The 19,546-nt window shown below is 39.0% G+C and overlaps 1 protein-coding gene across 2 annotated transcripts; it reads right to left on the minus strand.

The window, feature by feature from the left end:
- Nucleotides 1-7,319: 7,319 nt before the first annotated feature.
- On the minus strand, nt 7,320-16,698 carry LOC121871847. 2 transcript variants are annotated; one of them, XM_042374391.1, is made up of 4 exons: nt 16,541-16,698; nt 10,177-11,008; nt 8,416-8,659; nt 7,320-8,072 (listed from the first exon to the last, which is right to left on the minus strand). In XM_042374391.1, coding segments are annotated over exons 1-4 (1,287 nt in total). In that variant the 5' UTR covers nt 16,542-16,698; the 3' UTR covers nt 7,320-7,862. The 2 variants fall into 2 exon arrangements, with proteins under 2 accessions (XP_042230325.1, XP_042230324.1); XM_042374390.1 differs by lacking the exon at nt 7,320-8,072 and having other exon boundaries at nt 8,103-8,659.
- Between the last annotated feature and the right edge of the window lie 2,848 nt (nt 16,699-19,546).

The raw sequence follows: 19,546 nt of genomic DNA on the forward strand, positions 1-19,546 counted from the left end.
GATAAAAGGATTATTATTAAGTATTGATTAATATAGTTAATTAGGTACATTACATAATACAAGTAAAACACAAAATATGCAATTATCAAAGCACACTAGAATATTTCCTGATTATTCTTACTTTAAACGTTAAATACACATACTATATACAATAACACAAAATCCTGATGGAAATGGCAGCTCAGGTAGCAAGTCTAGGTTGCGATGGCCAACCACAGGGAACCAGGGATTAACGCCGTAGTCCACTACCATCAAACCACCACAACACCACCAGCAGCACTCCTTAATACAATTCGTCGTCCACACTCCGGGAGAAGAGGAACACCAGAGGCAGCAGAGAAGAGACTGAGCTTAGCTTACCAGGCAGACATACTTACCTCGATACTTCAGTCTCATAGTTAGTTGGGAAACTGGTTCCGAATCGGTGCTCACTGGGGTCAAGTAACTTCGTGAAGCAGTTTCTTCTCCCGGTGTCAAGTTGGAGCAAGTGGTGGTTATGGTGGTAGAGTGAGGAGGGGACAGAGTCGTCAGAAGGTCAACACCTAATTAGTGTTGCCACGAGTGAGGTCAACATCTATTTAATGTTGCCCCAAGTGAGATCAACATTTATATGATGTTGCCCCAAGCGAGGTCATAAAATAACTCACACGCCAGATTATCTTTCCAGAGTATTTTTCCAGAGTGTCTTTCCAGAGTATCTTTCCTGACCATTCTTCCAGAGTATCTTTCCGTCACTTGTCAGCACACGTCATCTTCTTAGGGTGGTATTGGAAACAATGAATCGTGAAATTTTGTTGAAAAGAAAAAGAGTAAAGCCTGCTAACATAATTAAGAATCCATCTAGGTAGACAGAGAGACAGAAAGAAAGAAAGAAAGAAAGAAAGAAAGAAAGAAAACGAGAGAGAGGATAAAAAAGAGAGAGGAGGAATAGACATAGAACGAATGAGAGGCAGAAGCTTTGTGTGTGTGTGTGTGTGTGTGTGTGTGTGTGTGTGTGTGTGTGACACCGAAAAATAGGGAAGAAAACCAAAAACTGAAAGAGAGAGAGAGAGAGAGGGAGGGAGACAGAGAGAGAGATATATAAAGATGGGGAAAAGACAGAGAGAAGGGACATAAATACGAAGAGAGAGAGAGAAAAAAAAAGAGAGCGACAGAGAGAAAGACTAAGATAATATACGACAGATAGGGAGCGAGATAATAGGAAGAGGAAACAGAGAGAGAGAGAGAGAGAGAGAGGAGAGGGGAGGGAGTGACATTTACACGAGGAGAGGACAGTGAGTGATATAAACATCCACAGAGGAAAAGAGAATGAGAGAGAGACAGAGAGAAAATAGAATGGACAGACGAATAAAGGGATAATGCCGACACTCCCATCATCAATATTTAAGTTCCGTCGCTATTGTACTTTGTTGATAAGTTGGTCAATCATTTCTCCTTCACATGGTATGGAAGAACTTAACTTTTTCTGTACACCCAAGAGGCTCAGTCTTTTAGTGGACAGCATCAACCTCTCCTCTCCTCTTTCCTCTCCCATCTTTCCTCTCTCCTCTCCTTTCCTCTTTCCTCTCTCCTCTTTTCTCTCCCCTTACTCCTCACACAAACACAAACAGATAGAGTCTAGTCAGGAAGGTTTTGTATAGGGCAGATGTGTCCAGCATGACAAGTGTGTCCCTCTATTCAACTCCTGTTCCTAAAATTGTCTGAAAACTTAGAGTTACAAGACGCCCGTGATGTTGTTTTAGGATCATGTAAAATTAAAGGAAAAATAATTACATTCTTAATTATAAATAAAATGTTCTGGGGGAAGAAACAGGAGGGGCGCAGAAGTTTCATCTGGGGAGTAAACACGCGCTGCTCCCAGGTGACGTCACCCCTCTTCAAAAGCAAACTGAGTACACTACTAAATACTCCTGCTGAAGATGAACCAACTCCTCAGTCCACCAACATCCTGCCAAGGGAGTAGAGTAACCCACTACCTGCTGAATGCTTAGAATCAAATTAGAACCCGTCCATCCACCCTGTACCGCAGCAGGGAAAGCTTGTATGCATTACAGTATATAAGGAAAGGTAAAACGAGGTATGTAATGAGGAAAGAAATATTCAAAGAAAATAAGAGAGAAGTCAAGTTACCCAAAGGTCAAGCATTTGAGAATTTTTAGGACAGAAAATGAACAAAAGAACTTGTGAAAGGTCTCAAGATGAAAGGAAGAAAGGAGAAAAAAGAAAGGGGATGAGAGGCGAGACGATGGCACAAGAGCTACCAGTGTAAACACGGGAGCGGCGGCCCAGTTGCTGGTGAGGCCGTAAAAGAAAATTGCCAGACAAGTTTGTGAGTTTAGACGTCGTTGACATTGATAAGTTTGGCAGAAACATCCTGAGGGGGATGTGAGAGGGGTGGCAACGACACCTGCTGAGAGCGAGGCCAAGAAGGACAAGTAAAATAGAAAAGTTTGCGTTGTTTGAGAATGGATGGAAGGAGAAAATGGAAGATAACTCAGTAGTGACGACAATGGATTTATTAATATATATATATATATATATATATATATATATATATATATATATATATATATATATATATATATATATATATATATATATATATATATATATATATTCTCAACAAGACTTATAAGACTGTATAAGACTGATAAAAACAAATTCTTCGCATGTACACCTCAACGTTAACAGTTTCGGTAAGTCGTGGACATCGTGAGAACATATTGAACACAGACAAACTCTAATATCATAATGGTTTAGTTAAATTGAAATAACATAACTCCGTCAAAAGCACTTGAAAATTTGAATTTTATATTTTATTAAACTATATAGTTACATCATTTACATCAGGTCTAAAATTCCTGAAAATAAACTTTAAGATGCGAATCTTTTTCTCTTACGTATGATGATTATTGTGACCTATTACTTACGCTGATTTCTGGGACCTGCAGACCTCAGCCAATGGTGACCTCAAGCAAGATCCTCACAAGCCAATCATGGCAACAGCAGAAATATTAGATAAGTAAAATATACACAAATTACTAACACTCGGCACAAGTTTGTTACTCTAACGACTACGAGGATGGACATCGTAAGGAAAACTCGCGAGACAGAATCACAGGAGGTCAGGGTAGGCACCACCGGCAGGGCCCCTTCAAGCGGTGGCGTTAAAAAAAATTATTTTCACAAGTGTTCACAATAAAGGATGCAAAGAATCTTCCTGTGTTTGCGGAAAAATGGTCTGACAGAGCGCTAACGCACATTATGTTCTCAGAAGAGTGTATCAGGAATAGATTGTCAAAGCTAAAGGTTTATGAGAGCCCTGACAACGTGCATCCCAGAGTGCTAAGAGAGTTGCGCAACGAACGTGCTGTTCTGCTGATGCATGAACGGGCAAAATGTCCCAACGACCGGAAAATGGCATATGTGAGTTCTAAATTCAAGCAAGGAGAGCACCACTGTGCGAATAATAATAGGTCGGTGACCTTGCCCAGCATAGTGTGTAAAGTAGTAGAGAGCATTTTACGAAATGTCATGATGGAACATCTACTACGAAACAACCTAACAAAGGAATGCCAACATGGTTTTATGCCTTGATGCTCCTGCTTGACGCAAATACTCAAGGTGTTGGATGTTTGGACCCAGATCCTGGAGCATGGTGGTAATATCGACAATATATATCTGGACTTTGTCAAGGATTTCGACAGCGTACTCGATGAAAGATTGGAAATTAAACTGGAAGGGTACAGGATTCGGGGGGGGGGAGTCCTACCATGAATCAGAAACTTTCTTCGTGACCGCAAGAACTGTGTGGTGATTAATGGTACGAAATCGTCATGTGTACCCGTGATAAGCGGGGTACCACAGGGCGGTGTATTGGGCCCGTTGTTTGTTTGTTTCATAAATGTTATGACAGAAGCTATACACTCCTCCATAGAAATATTCGGGGACGATGCCACGTTATTTAGTGAAATTAAGGAACAAAAGACCTTGAAGAGCTACAGAAAGATCTCTGACAGCTCCAAGGGTGTTTAAAAGAATGGTTGTTAAAATTTCAGTATCATGGTATGCAAGAGGATGCACCCAGGTCGAACCAACAATAAGGAATCGTATCACATGTCCCAACGGGACCAAGAAACAGCTTTAACGGAGACCAAACGTGAAAAGGGCCTGAGAGTGTATGTTGACAACGAACAGTTCTCGGACCAATGTGAGAAGAAGGTGAATCAAACAACTAAGCTAATGAGTGTTATAAGAAGGGCGTTCAAATACCAACTCTTAAAAAATGTGGTACTTCCCCATTTGGATTACTGCCATCCCGCCTTGTTCCCAAGATATGTTAGACTGTCAGTTTACTGAAAACATCCAAAGGAGAGCCACCAGACTGGTGCCTTCACTACGGCACCTCAGGTACCCAAAGAGATTAGAACGCCTGCAGTTACCTTGCTTATACTATTGGTGGGCAAGGGGCAGTGGTGGGCACAGCTAAGCGAAAAGTTAGCTTCGCTAACCGCTAATCTGCTAACTTAAAAAGTTAACTTCGCTAACGCTAAACCGCTAAACAGCTAAAAAATAGCGGAAGCGAACGCTTACCGCTAACTTTAATTATATGAATTATTCTTCGGTTTTTTTTTTTTGGGGGGAGGGCTCTAAACCCCTCATAAACAGACCTATTAGAGCTGAAATTTTCATATGTTGTCTTGTAGCTTAGACATAAAGCTTTCCAAAACGGTATAGCATGCTAAGATCAGATGATGATCAAGGTGTACACAAATAATTAAATGAACAAATGAAATTAAACATTAGTTTACATTCAAGTTTCAACATACACTTTATAATCTTTATTTACTGTACGAAAAGACAGAAAGTATTAAACGAATCCAAAAACTATAGTACTGTATAGCATAGGTAGCAAATAGCATCATGCCAAGATCAGATGATGATCAACTTATCAAGGTGTACACTGTACACAATTTCACAAATAATTATTTTGCATTCTCATACAACCTATCGGCCTTATTCATTATTCATGTAAATATGCAATACCAACCACATACACATTATACCAGTGGATTTGTATATAACTCATTGTTGGTCTTAATCATGTAAATAAACAGAACACTCTAAACTTTAATGAAAAGTAAGTTTTCTAAAATTTTGTTTGGCGCACACCTTGGATGTTTACATGTACTAACACACAGTCAGCCAAGCGTGCCTGACTGGCTGTTGGAGACACGCGTCGCAGCGTCACACTCTTACAACAGACAGAAACAAACATGTATAAATTTGGTTAGCGGACTTAAAGTTACCGGAACTAAATTTAGCGGAAGCTAAATGGACGGCTAATGGTTTACAAAGTTAGCAAAAACGCTAATCCGCTAACGAGAAAGTTAGCTTCACTAATTAGCGGTTAGCGGATTAGCGAAACCGTGCCCACCACTGGCAAGGGGTGACTTACTGTGTAGACGTGTATAAACACCTCAGAAGATATTATTCAATAGAGTGCTCATACCTAGAGCTGGCAGATGCCCGCCCCACTAGGAGATCACAGCTTAAGGTTGAAGAAACCACGAACTAAGAAAACTGTCAGGGAAAACTTTTTCGGAGTGAGGGTTGTGAACTCTTGGAACAATCTGCCAGAGAGCGTTGTGACAGCACCTAGTGTGAGCTTATTCAAGACCAAACTTGACCACTTGACCAACACTGGTGAAGGTACAGATACATTCTGCAGCCAGTACATGTCCAGTACTTGCCAACAGGGCGCAACAGAGACGTGACCGACTGCCCAAGCGGCTAACGAGCCGATCAGTGACCGTCCAAAGGAAAAAAGAGACGCCGCCAGATGTTGGTTTGTCTGAGCCAGGCTCGCAGTTAAACAGTGAGTGTACACAATAGATTCAATTGGTTCATTGGTTATAAGTGGATGGTGTCATTCCACTTGGACGATTGTCTGTTTAATGCGATTTTTACCATCTTAGTTAAATGAACAGGTTAGGTTAGATTACGTTACGTTACGTTATATTACGTTAACTCACATAAAACAAATGATCGACCAAGTGGAATGTAATCAAGTGAACAAAGCAGCCAATACATAAATTGTCTTAAATGAATAACCAAATCTGGACCACAACAACGTGTTTTGATATCAAGGAATTCTACCTTGTCTTGCCATGAAACTTTGTGTTGTTTAGATACTGTACATATATAATGGATCCTTTTATGTTGATTTATATTACTAATTTTTAATGACCAGTTATAACTCTCTCTCTCTCTCTCTCATGGCAAACAGCTAATGCACACATTAGCAAAACCTGGAGCTATTTATTTCCCCACTAATTGTTTTGGCTAAGTAAGCTGTTCACCCCGTGCCGCAGTTATTGGTCATACGTTAAACTAGTTTGGTTGTTATGGCCTGTATAATTGCCCCCTTGTTTAGGCTGTTAGTAGCAGTTTGTTATAGTTCGGGATATTCTCGTATTTTGTACAAGTTGGCAACATACTATATCGAGCACTATATTTATATTTTACAGTATATGATAATGACTTCATAACCTGTGTGTGTGTGTATGTGTAATAATAATAATAATAATAATAATAATAATAATAATAATAATAATAATAATAATAATTATAATAATGATAATAATAATAATTAACAGTTTATTGAGAAGTTCTACAGCTCGAAGGCTGAAAATATACATTAGAGAAAAATGATTTATTACATGCAAAGCCATGGGGTGGGTGGGTCATTTAACAAAAGCTTTCATTACTAAAAGGAGAAGGAACATGAATTCAACATACAAATTATTATAGTTTACAGTTGATGGCCGGGGCTGGTCTCTTGCCATACTGTGTGAGGTCACGTAGGCCACGTGGTTCAGTAACTCGTCCGTTGATGTTGACATGAAGGACCTCACGAGGTCATGGAGACATCGGGTGGTGTGGTGTTCACGTGGTGCAGTAACTCGTCCTCGGGTGTTGACATGGAGGACCTCACGTGGTCATGGAGACATCGGGTGGGGTGGTGTTCACGTGGTGCAGTAACTCGTCCTCGGGTGTTGACATGGAGGACCTCACGTGGTCATGGAGACATCGGGTGGGGTGGTGTTCACGTGGTGCTACGAGTCCTATCCTGCTCAGATATTATAAGAACTTTATCTATATTTCCTTAATTGATTCCTTTCACCCACTTAAATACTTCTGTCATATCTCCCCACACTCTTCGTTTTTCTAGGGAATGCAAGATTAGTTTCTTTAATCTATCTTGATACGGAAGGTTTCTAAGTCCCGGAATTATTTTCGTCATTCAATGGCTTAAACACTGTTCATCACTGTTCGACACTGATACCACTTCTTTCCGAAACGAAATTGTCACTTTTGATTATGTTGATATCCCGGTGGTGTGGGTGGGTCGGGGAGCGGGACTTGGGGAATAGGCCGAACATTGGCCAAGAGGGGCCGCTGCACGGCAGGAGCAGCGTCTGATAGTTCGTGACCCTCCGGTGGTCAAGGATGTAGTGTGTGTGTGTGTGTGTGTGTGTGTGTGTGTGTGTGTGTGCGCGCTTACGTACGTGTGTGTGTGTATGCATGTGGGTGTGTATGTGTGTGTGTAACATGATTACGATATAAGTACTTTAAAAGCGATGCTAGATGCTTGAATGAATGAGTAAAGGAATAAGGGAGAATACCAAATACACTATTATATTAATTAATACACTAAAACCATCTCACTCATAGTAAGAAATACACAGCTACAGTAATAATTAGGAAACAATAAAAGATATAGTATACACAATGATTAATTAAGTCCTCACTATCTAATGATTTATATTTGTTCTTCAATAGTAAGAAGAGTTTGGTAACTACGAGATGACGCCATAGTTGATCATCTCATCGATTATTGCGATGAAACGAGGACGGAAAATGGGATTATTTTTCAACTCATTCAGAGATGTTTCCTTGTAATCCTCCCTGAATTTCTCCATATTGCTTGTTTCATTAAAATCAAATTTATGTGTGCCTTCATTGAGCACAATGGGGATAATAAGAAGTGACATCAACAGCCCATATATATTCTTCTTATGAAACTCTTGGTGACAGTAATAATTAGGAAACAATAAAAGATATAGTATACACAATGATTAATTAAGTCCTCACTATCTAATGATTTATATTTGTTCTTCAATAGTAAGAAGAGTTTGGTAACTACGAGATGACGCCATAGTTGATCATCTCATCGATTATTGCGATGAAACGAGGACGGAAAATGGGATTATTTTTCAACTCATTCAGAGATGTTTCCTTGTAATCCTCCCTGAATTTCTCCATATTGCTTGTTTCATTAAAATCAAATTTATGTGTGCCTTCATTGAGCACAATGGGGATAATAAGAAGTGACATCAACAGCCCATATATATTCTTCTTATGAAACTCTTGGTGAAGTTCTTCAACACTGAATGGGACTGGAGTACCAGCCTCCTCCAACACCTTCCTAAAGGAGTCGTAATAAGTGTTTAAATATGCTTGTAAGTTTTCCTTCCTATCAGAGCCGTTGAAACTGTTGAACATGAAGTAGTTGAGGTCTGTGGCGGGCGAGGCTACGGAACAAAACTGGAAGTCCAAGAGCTTCACATCTACAGGAGCACCTTCCTCGTTGTACCTGCAGTGTAAAATTTTTTGTTATAATTTTTTAACGATAAAACATACATACAAGATGATGGTGTAACAATGAGTCCACTTGAACCAACATTTGCCAATTACCACTCTTTACTACCACGAAACAAAATGGCTCACTGATTATCCTCCAAGTCTAAACCCTTTGTGTACACATAATAACTTAAAGACACCTATTTTTATCACTTTGAATCTTCTGAGCATATTCCCTTATTCTTATAATGCAGGAATTCCAGACATAGCAATTTCCAATTCACTTCAGAAGAGATCGAAAAAATTATATATACTCTTACACCTAGAATTATAGGAAATCTTCGTTAACAAGATTAACTACTAAAATCTTCTCCTTAATACCTGTCCAGTACAAAAGGAAATTAATATACACCTTAGTCACAAGGGCCTATGACATCTATCCACACTATCACAGACATCACTATACTAAAGCTCAGTGGCTTCCGTCTTCACCTGGTTGATGGTCACATGGAAAAATCTGACCAAACTATTCCAGCCACACATTGATCCAGATGCTGCTGGTACATCTGTTGTTTGTTTTCCATTTCTCGTTCAAGGCTCATACTCCGATGCCAAGATAATAAGGAAACTTTAACTGTGGATTTCACTAAGAGTTGTGTTCAGATCATAGAAAAGTTTTCAAAAATAAGTACAAAGATTGAATTCGTGATGTTTCCTTCCCTCGGCCATTTATTTGTTCAAGTGTGACCGTTGCTGAACAATGGAGTCACTCATTCAGAGAAAGTGAATAATTAACCAAACCAACATATTCAGCTATTAGAGACCATCAATAGGAATGAGATCACCCTTTACAGCTGTTACCGCTTACCCCACAGCCTAGTCGCCCCTCTCCTGCTTCTTAGTCCAGTCAGTCACGAGTACCACGACTCTATTGTTTTAAGGTTTTCATTGGTCAGTGATGTATTTAGTCAACCATAATATATTCGTCATTAGTATTGGTTCTGAGTTTCTACTATTACTCGTAACTTTTCTCTGTGTTGACTACATTAATTTCAGTAACTAATATTTTCATTTCTTCGAGTTAATTTTTATCATTTCTTGGCGAAATGTATCCAATAATGTTGCTGATTTAATTTGTCAATTGGAGTTTTGAAGTCAAAGCTATTGTACCTCATTTCATGACAAAATGTACTGTATTGTTCTAACGTCACTAATTTAATTATATATATATATATATATATATATATATATATATATATATATATATATATATATATATATATATATATATATATATATATATATATATATATATATATATAACGCAACTGTCTTATAGATATTTACTGTACCGTCTTATCTCAACTCGTGTGTAATACGTGACACAAGCCCTTGTGACTAACGACCTGGGTTGACTCGTAATGCACTGTGTTGTATTAAGCAAGACTAATATTCTGTGGTAACTATGCTGAGTGAGAAATATGTATATTAATAAATTCAACAGCTTAAATAAACAGATTTTTCTCTTACTTGAATAAAATGTTGTTGTTCCAGCAGTCGCCATGACACAAGACTTCAAACGGTGGAACCTTCTTCAATTGTTCACGGAACACATTTATTACGTCTCTTGCAAACTCATTGAGCCAGACGACAACTTTATCATAATCACCAATATTGTCTAGCATTGCCGCTCCATTGGTGACCATCGAAGCTAACATTTCCTGACCCCATTCTTCAAGAGTTTTATTGTAGTAAGTAAAGTCCTTTTCAATCACTTTATACTTTTCACCTAAAGCTGGCTGAATTTTTGACTGAATTAAGATGGATGCGGCATGGAGTCTGCCCAGCTCCTTCAATACGAGGATGGCGTGGGCCTTGTCCATACCTTTCATGCGATCAAACATCTTAAAGCCGTCTGGGCGTAAGTCTTCCATCACTATTAATTCCTCGCCTTTTATTTCGTGAGACGAGAAATATGTAGGTATATGTAGTTGCTCTTGCCCAAGATTATTCAGCTCGGCATTGAGCAGTGGCACTAAATATTTGTAAAATCCTGACTCCTTCTCAAAACTACAGGAAACCATATCCTTAACACTTTCTGCCTGTGAAAGTGTGGCGCACTTGGCTACATATGTGACTCTCTTCTCGGTTCCTTCTTGACGATACTGTACTCGTATACTCGTCACAACACACATGTAATTGTCACCTTTTCTGGTGAAGTCCTCAATATCCCATGAAACCAGCTGAGCATTGCTGCCCTTGTCCGCCGTCAGCGCCACCTTCACCTGTGCCTCCGTGATAACACTGTGTGGCGTCCTGGAGGTCTCCTTGCTCACTGACACCTCTGTTGGTTGGTCTGCCACTGTAACATAAGAAATAGAAATCTTCATTCTACTATTAAGTTGCCGTTTCCATTTTCTTGTTTAGTGTCATACAAATAACACCTTCAGAAATTTTGGTGCAATTATATAAACTCCTTCGGATGCTGAGTTTAATTTTGGTGTAATGGTGAAGGAGACGGTTAGCACCCGAAGGCGTTTATAGAATTGCACCTAAATTTCTGGAGATGTTATTTGCATGATACTAAACAAGAAAATGTAAACGACAATGCACAGCACTTAACCGAACCTACCTAACCTTACCTAACTTCCTATCTGGGGCGGAGTATATTAAGCAGATACTGTATATCTAGTAACATATACAATTGTTAATATGTTTTTGGGTTCACGGCTGAATAGCCTGGATGTCAATGTTGCCGTCCCGGCTGCGTATGCACACTACCAGGTTATTCAACGGTGACGGAGTAATAGCCATGGAGTTACATATCAACTACTTTTTATGAAATTCATCTCTCTGAATTCTTACAGGTCATGGAAAAAATGCAAAATGCACGGGACCTCATGCCCATGTGTTTCCTGGATCCAAACAAGAAGACTCAAGTAAACTATTGTATCTTCTTAAAAATCCATTTGCACGAAATTACTAATATCGTGGGAATCGGCACAAAATACTGCTATTGAGTAGGAGGGAACACGTCCCTGGATAAGTGTTGGCATAATATCCCAATACGTTTGAAATACTAGTACTGAACATAAAAAAAAATTGCAAAATTAGTACAGTATATCCTTTTTAAACAAAAACTCTATTAAGCAAGCAATACCATATAACCCTACGATACTGTGGGGTTTCGTGATGTGGTCTCGCACTCAGGATGGGTTGGAGAAGGGAAACTCTTAATGGTGGTTTTCTTAAATAAATATATTATATACAAAACAGTCTGGTGCTGGAAAGTTGGTGCGTGGTAGAGGAGTTGCTGTGCAGGAGCTTCTTTAGAGGAGGTGTTGCGTGTTGCAAGGCTCTAGCTTAAATGAATCTCAACGGCTAGGCAGGGGGCTTATATACACGTCCAGCGGACGTAGAACGGAAGTAAGCGTCGTCGGTGTCAACCCTCCCCCCCCCCCTAGTCTAGGCGTCTAGACTAGTTAGAGAAACTTGGCGCAAGTCTAGACGGTGTACTGATAAACTCCGCTCTCTGAGAGTTATAGGGCTTGTCATCGCTGGTTGAGAGGAGTCGGCGTAGGAGTTCATGTTGATGATCGCCGTGTACAGTCTTGAAAATGACGCCAACGTATGTAAACAAGTGCACCTCCAGTATACCACCACACGAGTAAAATAACCTATAATGCATCAGCGGAGAGGACAGGCTTACAATCCCTACTCACGACGGCAATTAAAACTACCACTTGAAGGAACGTTTTCCCCAGGAAGGGAGGAACGCCTGGCACGGTGCGGCACTGGACCTGGGGTAGCTTACAGCTGCACGTCCAGGGTGTATGGGCACAGCACCTGGCAACGCCACCTCAGCCGGCTTTTCACAAAGACCATTCTGTAGCTCTTCACAGTCTGTTTGGTTCTTAGTTTCCCTGAGTAACTTGGCATCGTCCGCAAACATTTGTATGGAGGTGTATATATACTTCTGGAATGTCATATATGAAACAAACAAACAGAAACGGGCCCAGTACACTGACCTATGGCACCCTGCTTGTCACGGGTACGCATGACGATTTCGTGTCATTATCACCACACACTGCTTGCGGTCATAAAGAAAGCCTCTGATCCACGCTAGGACGCCCCCACCGAATTCAGTACTCTTAAAGTTTAATATTCAGTCATTCATGGCATACGCAAACAACTTTATTATGTTAATTTAAAGCGAAAATAATCCGTTTCAGATATCTTGCTCCATATTCTACGCTTACTTACAGCTTCCCTTTCTTCCTGACCGTAATCTTACTTGGATTTTCACGTTCCCTGTGTCTGAATTGGAGGTGTGTTTGGGTTAAAACTGTTTTGTGGAAGTGAATACTGAAACATTGTGGTGAGTGGCGTAACTCAGGGGGATATTGGTGTCTTTCTCCGTGTTTCTCTCTGCTTCCTTTTATTATATTTATCCAACTGAATAAATATTTATAAAAGAAAAATACAAATAACAGGAGATAGGAAGGCAGAGCTGAGAGCAATAATTACCACATTTACTCATCAAGGGTCAATCAAGCAGAGTACCGTCCTCGTACCTGAGGACTGGTGACCACAATCCTCCACTCTGAACGTTTTCGAGCTGTTTTAACCAATCCTCCATAATTTTGTATCTCTAGAGAACCAGATTTTAATTTAATTCATCCATCCCAATCTCTGCCTTTCCTTAATCCTCCATAGACTGAACTTTGCCCATTAATATTTCTTTTATTGTCCCCTCAACCTTAATTATATTACCAAAATATATCGTTTTAATTTTTCTGTACATTTAAAGTGTTTCTCTTGAAACTCATTTATGACATTTATGGTGGAATGTAAAGAGCTACAGAAAGATCTCTGTCAGCTTCTGGAGTGGTTGAAGCAATGGCTGTTAAGATTCAATGTCACGCAACGTAGGAGCATGGACCTGGGACGTACCAACGGTACATCCCAGCTTATCATATGTCCCAACGGGACGAAGAAACTGCATCAATAGAGACTGAAGGTGAAAAGGGCCTAGGTGTTATGTTAACAATGAACTGAAGTTCCCGGACCATTGTGAGAAGGTGAATCAAGCAACTAAATTATTAGGACTTGTAAGAGGGTCGTTCCGATATCCCTCGTAACGAACTTCAAGAGTGAGTTGCTTCCTCGTCTGGAGTACTGTCACCCCGTCTGGATCCCGAGATATGCGAGAGATTGCCTGCGCTACGGTACCTCAGTTACCCAAAGAGATTATAACGCCTGCACTTGCCTAGCATATACTATAGGTGGGCAATGGGTGACTTAATTGAAGTTTATAAAAATCTCAGAGGGCATTACTCTGTCGACTGTTCATTCCTGGAGTTGGCGGATGCAGCTCAAGGCTGAAGAAGCCACAAGTTCGGAAAATTGTCAGGGCAAACTTTTTCGGAGTGAGAATTGTAAACTCTTAAAACAACCTGCCCGAGAGTGTTGTAACGGCACCGAATGTAAGCTCATTCAAGTTCAGACTTGACCAACACTGGCGAAGGTTCCAATATATTCAGGAGCCAGTGCGTGCCCAGTATCTGCCAACAGTGCGTAACAGAGACGTGACCGACCGCCCAAGCGGCTAACGAGCCAACCAGTGGAGAAGATAAAGGTAAAAGTAAAATGTATCTCAACGATGGAACAGACTTTTTAAATACCTCGAGAAAAATATTTATTTTATAAGACTTTCATCATGAAAACTTCGATAACATATATGTTGTGCCTGAACAATAGTTTCCAAGGGGCGTTGTATATTTTCACAATTAATTAAAGATAACATAGCCCTACGAAACTTGAGTGAGTGTTGTCATAATGGTGACAGGTTTTTATCATTGTTTTCAGAATTTCGATTTGTTTTTATTTGTATGCATATTCATTGGGTAGCAATAAAATTGTAACAATGAAGTTCACATATACTAAAAATGTAAATTACTGTATTACCGAGGATAGTTTATATCAATACAGTATACTTTACGTTGCTACTTTGGATACGGTCTTCCGGGATATTTACACTAGCGTAGGGTTGTTATATCTGAACATTAAAAAAAAAGTTCCCGAAGAAATCCTGCCCCCAATCACCGCCCGGCACACACTTTGGCGCTATGTAACCTTGAAGCAGCCGTGACAATTAATTTTGCATATATATTATATATATATATATATATATATATATATATATATATATATATATATATATATATATATATATATACAGTATATATATTTATATATCTTGATAAAATCACACGTTTTCATTGTGGATTTACATGAAATATTTATATATATATATATATATATATATATATATATATATATATATATATAAACACACCAGTATCGGTGTACTGTATTGTATTGTGTTTTTAATGTAGGCTAATACAGTATACAACATACATGGTATAGAAATCTTTAAAAAAAAAATTGCCTTTGCTTAAGGCTGAATATCTTCATCCCCTTAGCTGCAGTCTTCTCCCCCCACTGTGTGTGTGACTTGATGTGCCCATGCATACTTGTCTGTAGATCGGATCTTTTTCAGTATTGGCTGATTGCTCTTTAGAAAGGTGTAGAAGTCACTGCAAGATGTTTCTCGGAAGTTGTACTGTACAGTCAGAATGCCTTTTATTATTTCAACACTCAATTTGTTCCTTTCCTTTGTCCATTGACTTTGCATCAGTGAAAAAACTCTTTCTACATTTGTATCGTGAGATGATATAGCAAAGAAGAATTGTGCAATTCTTAGCAATTCTGAGTGGCATTCAATGTTCTTTGATTTTTCAAAGTATCTGGTACACTTTTTATGTATTGGCAGATTACTAAATTCTTCATCACTCTTGTAATTTTCCATAAACTGCTTCAGGTTACTAACTTGTTCAAAACACTTCACATCATCAACTTCTACCCCTTTATCAATCAAATATTTGACAGCTAAGTTGACAACACCGTACAGGAGTACACGTGACTTATCAGCTGACGAAAACTGAACGAGATCTCTACGGTTTCCACCTCCCCTCTCTCGTCTCTCTCCCGTCATTACAGTTTCATGTTTTTTTCCGTGGAGAAAATGATGGAAGCTGAAATTCCGGACGTTTGAAGAATTTTAAAAATTACTTCCGGATGAAGATTTCGAGACCTAAATGGAGGACATGTCCGGGAAAATACGGACGTTAAGTGAGGTTAATGGACGGTAGTCACGAGCGTCCATTAACCTCACTTAACCTAGGTTAGGTAATGGACGCTCTAGTGTAAATACATCTCGGTAGATCAATTCTAGCTCAGTAGACCGCATACTATAGTAGCACCTACTAATACCTTACCAGAGTCATTAGACAAATTAATTAATATTAGAAATCATAAACGAGGCGAATTCAGGTGGGTATTTTTAAGGGGGTCCGGATCCCTTGGATCGCTTTGGTAATAAGTTCTATTAATACACTGATTCAATATAAGTTTACCGTCCATTGCCAGCGGGCTCGTTATTTTTTTTTTTATCCTCTTCGCCACTGATCGGCTTGTTAGCCGCTTGGGCAATCGGTCACGTCTCTGATTACTTTTCCTTTTCATTTATCTTCTTCACCAAAAGATCGGCTCGCTAGCCGCCCGGACGATCGGTCACGTCTCTGTCACGCACTGTTGGCAAATACTGGGCATGCACCGGCTCCTGAATGTACCTGAACCCACTCCAGTGTTGGTCAAGTCTTGTCTTGAAAGAGCTCACACTCGGTGCCGTCACAACACTCTCTGGTAGATTGTTCCAAGAGTTTACAACCCTCACTCCGAAAAAGTTATGCTGTATATCCCTATAGAAACGGACTTTTTATTACATCCTTGCAGAAAGTATTTATCAATACAACACCAATTTTTTACTTACTTTGAAGAGTTCGCGTACACCAGTTGAACAAATGAAGGACTATAGTGCTCCCCTAACGAGACTACCCTCTCTGGCTCCTGCTTTGGGGTTATACCGCCTGCGACTACCCACTGTAATGGTACACTACAATAACTGTGAAGTCAGTGTGAGGCTGCCTGTTATCTATCTACTGTACCTTGTGCGACGTCACCTCGGGGATGAGTGAGAGAGAGACATTGCCAACTTATCCAAACATTTATTATTTTGTATTCCGAGTGAAGAATCGTTTTTCTACTGGGAGTCTAGGATTACCCTACTTGTAATCACAACGCTTTAATCTATGTAATCATGTACTTAGACTTAAGTTATTTGCCCAAATAACATTTTAATATTGCTTAGTAACACAGTGCCTCCTTGTCGTCCATAGTTGCCTCTTAAAAAATCTATATTTTTTCATTATTTTTTGTTTTTGTTTTACTCTCCCAAACAGTTATTTTCTGATCTTCTTATGATTGGTGGACCACAGTAATAGTCATAGTCACACTTAGTTAATTCGTCTTTATTTATCTTGCTTTTTAGTACTAAGATTTTTATATTGTTACATGTTGAATCACGTCTTAAGTTGCCAACGCGATAAAGAAACAGTATTAACTGAAGCCAAATGTGAAACCGACCTGGATGCGCATGCTGACAAATTAAAGTTATCGGGTAATTGTGAAAAGAAGGTGAATTATGCTAATAAACTAGTAAGACCTATTCAAAGATTTTACACATAATACTTAATAGTCCTTCGCTCATACAGTTTACCAATAGGATTGGAACGTCTTCAATTGCCTAGTTTATACTATTGAAGATTGATTGCGCGTTTACGTTCAGTGCGATAGAACATAGAAGCGCAAGGGGTGATTAAATAGTTTATTTACTTTGCTTACCTAATGGTCACCCACTAGAGGTGGCCATGTCTGTTATGTATGCTTTATATTTCATTGCATTCACTTCTGTATCTTTTGAACAGTGTCAGCCAAGAGCCACGCTCCTACATTTTGTTAGGTCAGTGTATATATGCCTCCCTTAAAGCCTTCTTAGTCCGCCGCTCACTCGCTTACCAGTCACCAGAATAGACATAGCATAGCAACTTATCCCAGTGTTTCAATCACTTTCAAAAATTGAAAACGAGGCTGGGATATTGATATAAATAGTTTTCTATAGGATCCAAGGATCACACATAGATGTTATCATATGTTTCAGGTGGTACTGGTGTACTGATTTCAACAGTACATGCTAGTTAACACACGTCATATGATTCCCATTACGCTCCAATCAATAAAACATGTAGCTATGAACTTTCTTAAGTTACATACTCGAAACGACATGTTTTCTCGGGTAAGGTGACACCGTCCATTTTCTTTGATACTAACTCAAGGGTAACCATGATAAATTTATATAGTGTATGTAAATTTGAATTTACGATGTAACGTGTATGTGTAGCAGCAAGATGTATATGCCTGCTCTGAATTGAATCATTCAAGATCCATTATGAGTGATTTTTAAAGCTTCAATTGTATTTAATTTTAGTAAAATTGTCAAGTAAGTCCTTGTGTTAGAGCTTTCAACAGAGGCGGAATTTCTATTCCATCAAGGTAAGACAGACGAAGTAGCTGATTGCCACTGAAGTTAGGTTGTTTTAATTCACTATCATCAGAGAATCTGATGACTATATTGAAATTATTGTCTGTTTTCTATTTTAGAAAGCCCTTATTCATCGAGCAATGAAAAGTGCCAAATATGGACAAAATGTACCAGATACAAAAAAAATACACAAAACTTACTTAATATGAAGACTGCACATCTACTTTCTTTTTCGCTGTCCCTTCTGGTGCAGACCACTTCTTTCGAATAATTTTTTTCACTATTTCCACAGAGGGCTGTGTCTTGAATCAAAGTCTTTCTGAATAATATAGTATTTCTGTTTGGAACCGAGATCTATGTTTTGTTTTGAAGTTGCTCACCAGTGAGAATATTCTCTCAGCTGCAGCCGAAGAATGGGGCAATGACATTAAGTTTATCATGAGTTTTACAACATTAAGAAACCTCAATTCATCACCACATCTTTCCTTTGAAACAGTATACCAAAACTTTTCAGGTTCCACTTTTACTTTTATCCTCTTCACCCCTCGTTAGCCGCTTGGGCGATCGGTCACGTCTCAAATAAGATCGGCTCTCTCCATTCCTTATTGAGTTTTTCATAAGCATCCTCTTCAATGATGTTGGGGAATTTTACTGCTAAAGGTATGATAGATGTGGGCTCCCCTGACTCACATTTGCAGGATCTAATACTTCAAGTAATTCTAAGCTCGCAAACATATCAGAGGATATGAAGCAATTGAACATTTGTTTTTATAAAGCAATATAAAAGCCCAATGTTTAAATGTGAAATTCTTTGAAGAGTATTCCAAGGCAAGCTCTGTGTTCTTGCTCCACGATATATGTCGCCGTCTCACCGACCCAGCGAGACCATATTACAAAATTGCCACGTTTGTAGACTCACGGTTACTCTATTCTATTGCCTCTCATGCTATATCAACATCATTTAATTCGGCTTTTATGCTATCAACATATTTTATCTAAATGTTACCACTAAAAGAATTAAAAACTTAAAATTTTACCAGAGAAGTATCAAGCAGTAACCTATCATAACAGTTTCACTCCTTACTGGGCTCTGCCAGAAAATGGCATTTAGTACCAGAAAACATCGATTTCATTGAAAGTCGTACCAAATATACTCAAGACAGTCAAAAGTACCAAATCTGGTACTTTAGTACGAAAAACGGCATCACTTTGAACTTAAGTACACTATTCTCACAAAGGAACCTGAAATCCTTGTGCACTGGACCACCAACATTCGTTAATAAAGGAATTTTCAACACAGTACAGTATATTATATTTTAATGAACAAAGAAACGATTTTGTTGAACATTAATTTATGCATTTTTAACGATATATCATTCCTCTAGATAATAACTTAAT

Source organism: Homarus americanus, unplaced genomic scaffold, assembly GCF_018991925.1.
Source record: "Homarus americanus isolate GMGI-L3 unplaced genomic scaffold, GMGI_Hamer_2.0 scaffold39675, whole genome shotgun sequence".
Lineage (NCBI taxonomy): Eukaryota > Metazoa > Arthropoda > Malacostraca > Decapoda > Nephropidae > Homarus > Homarus americanus.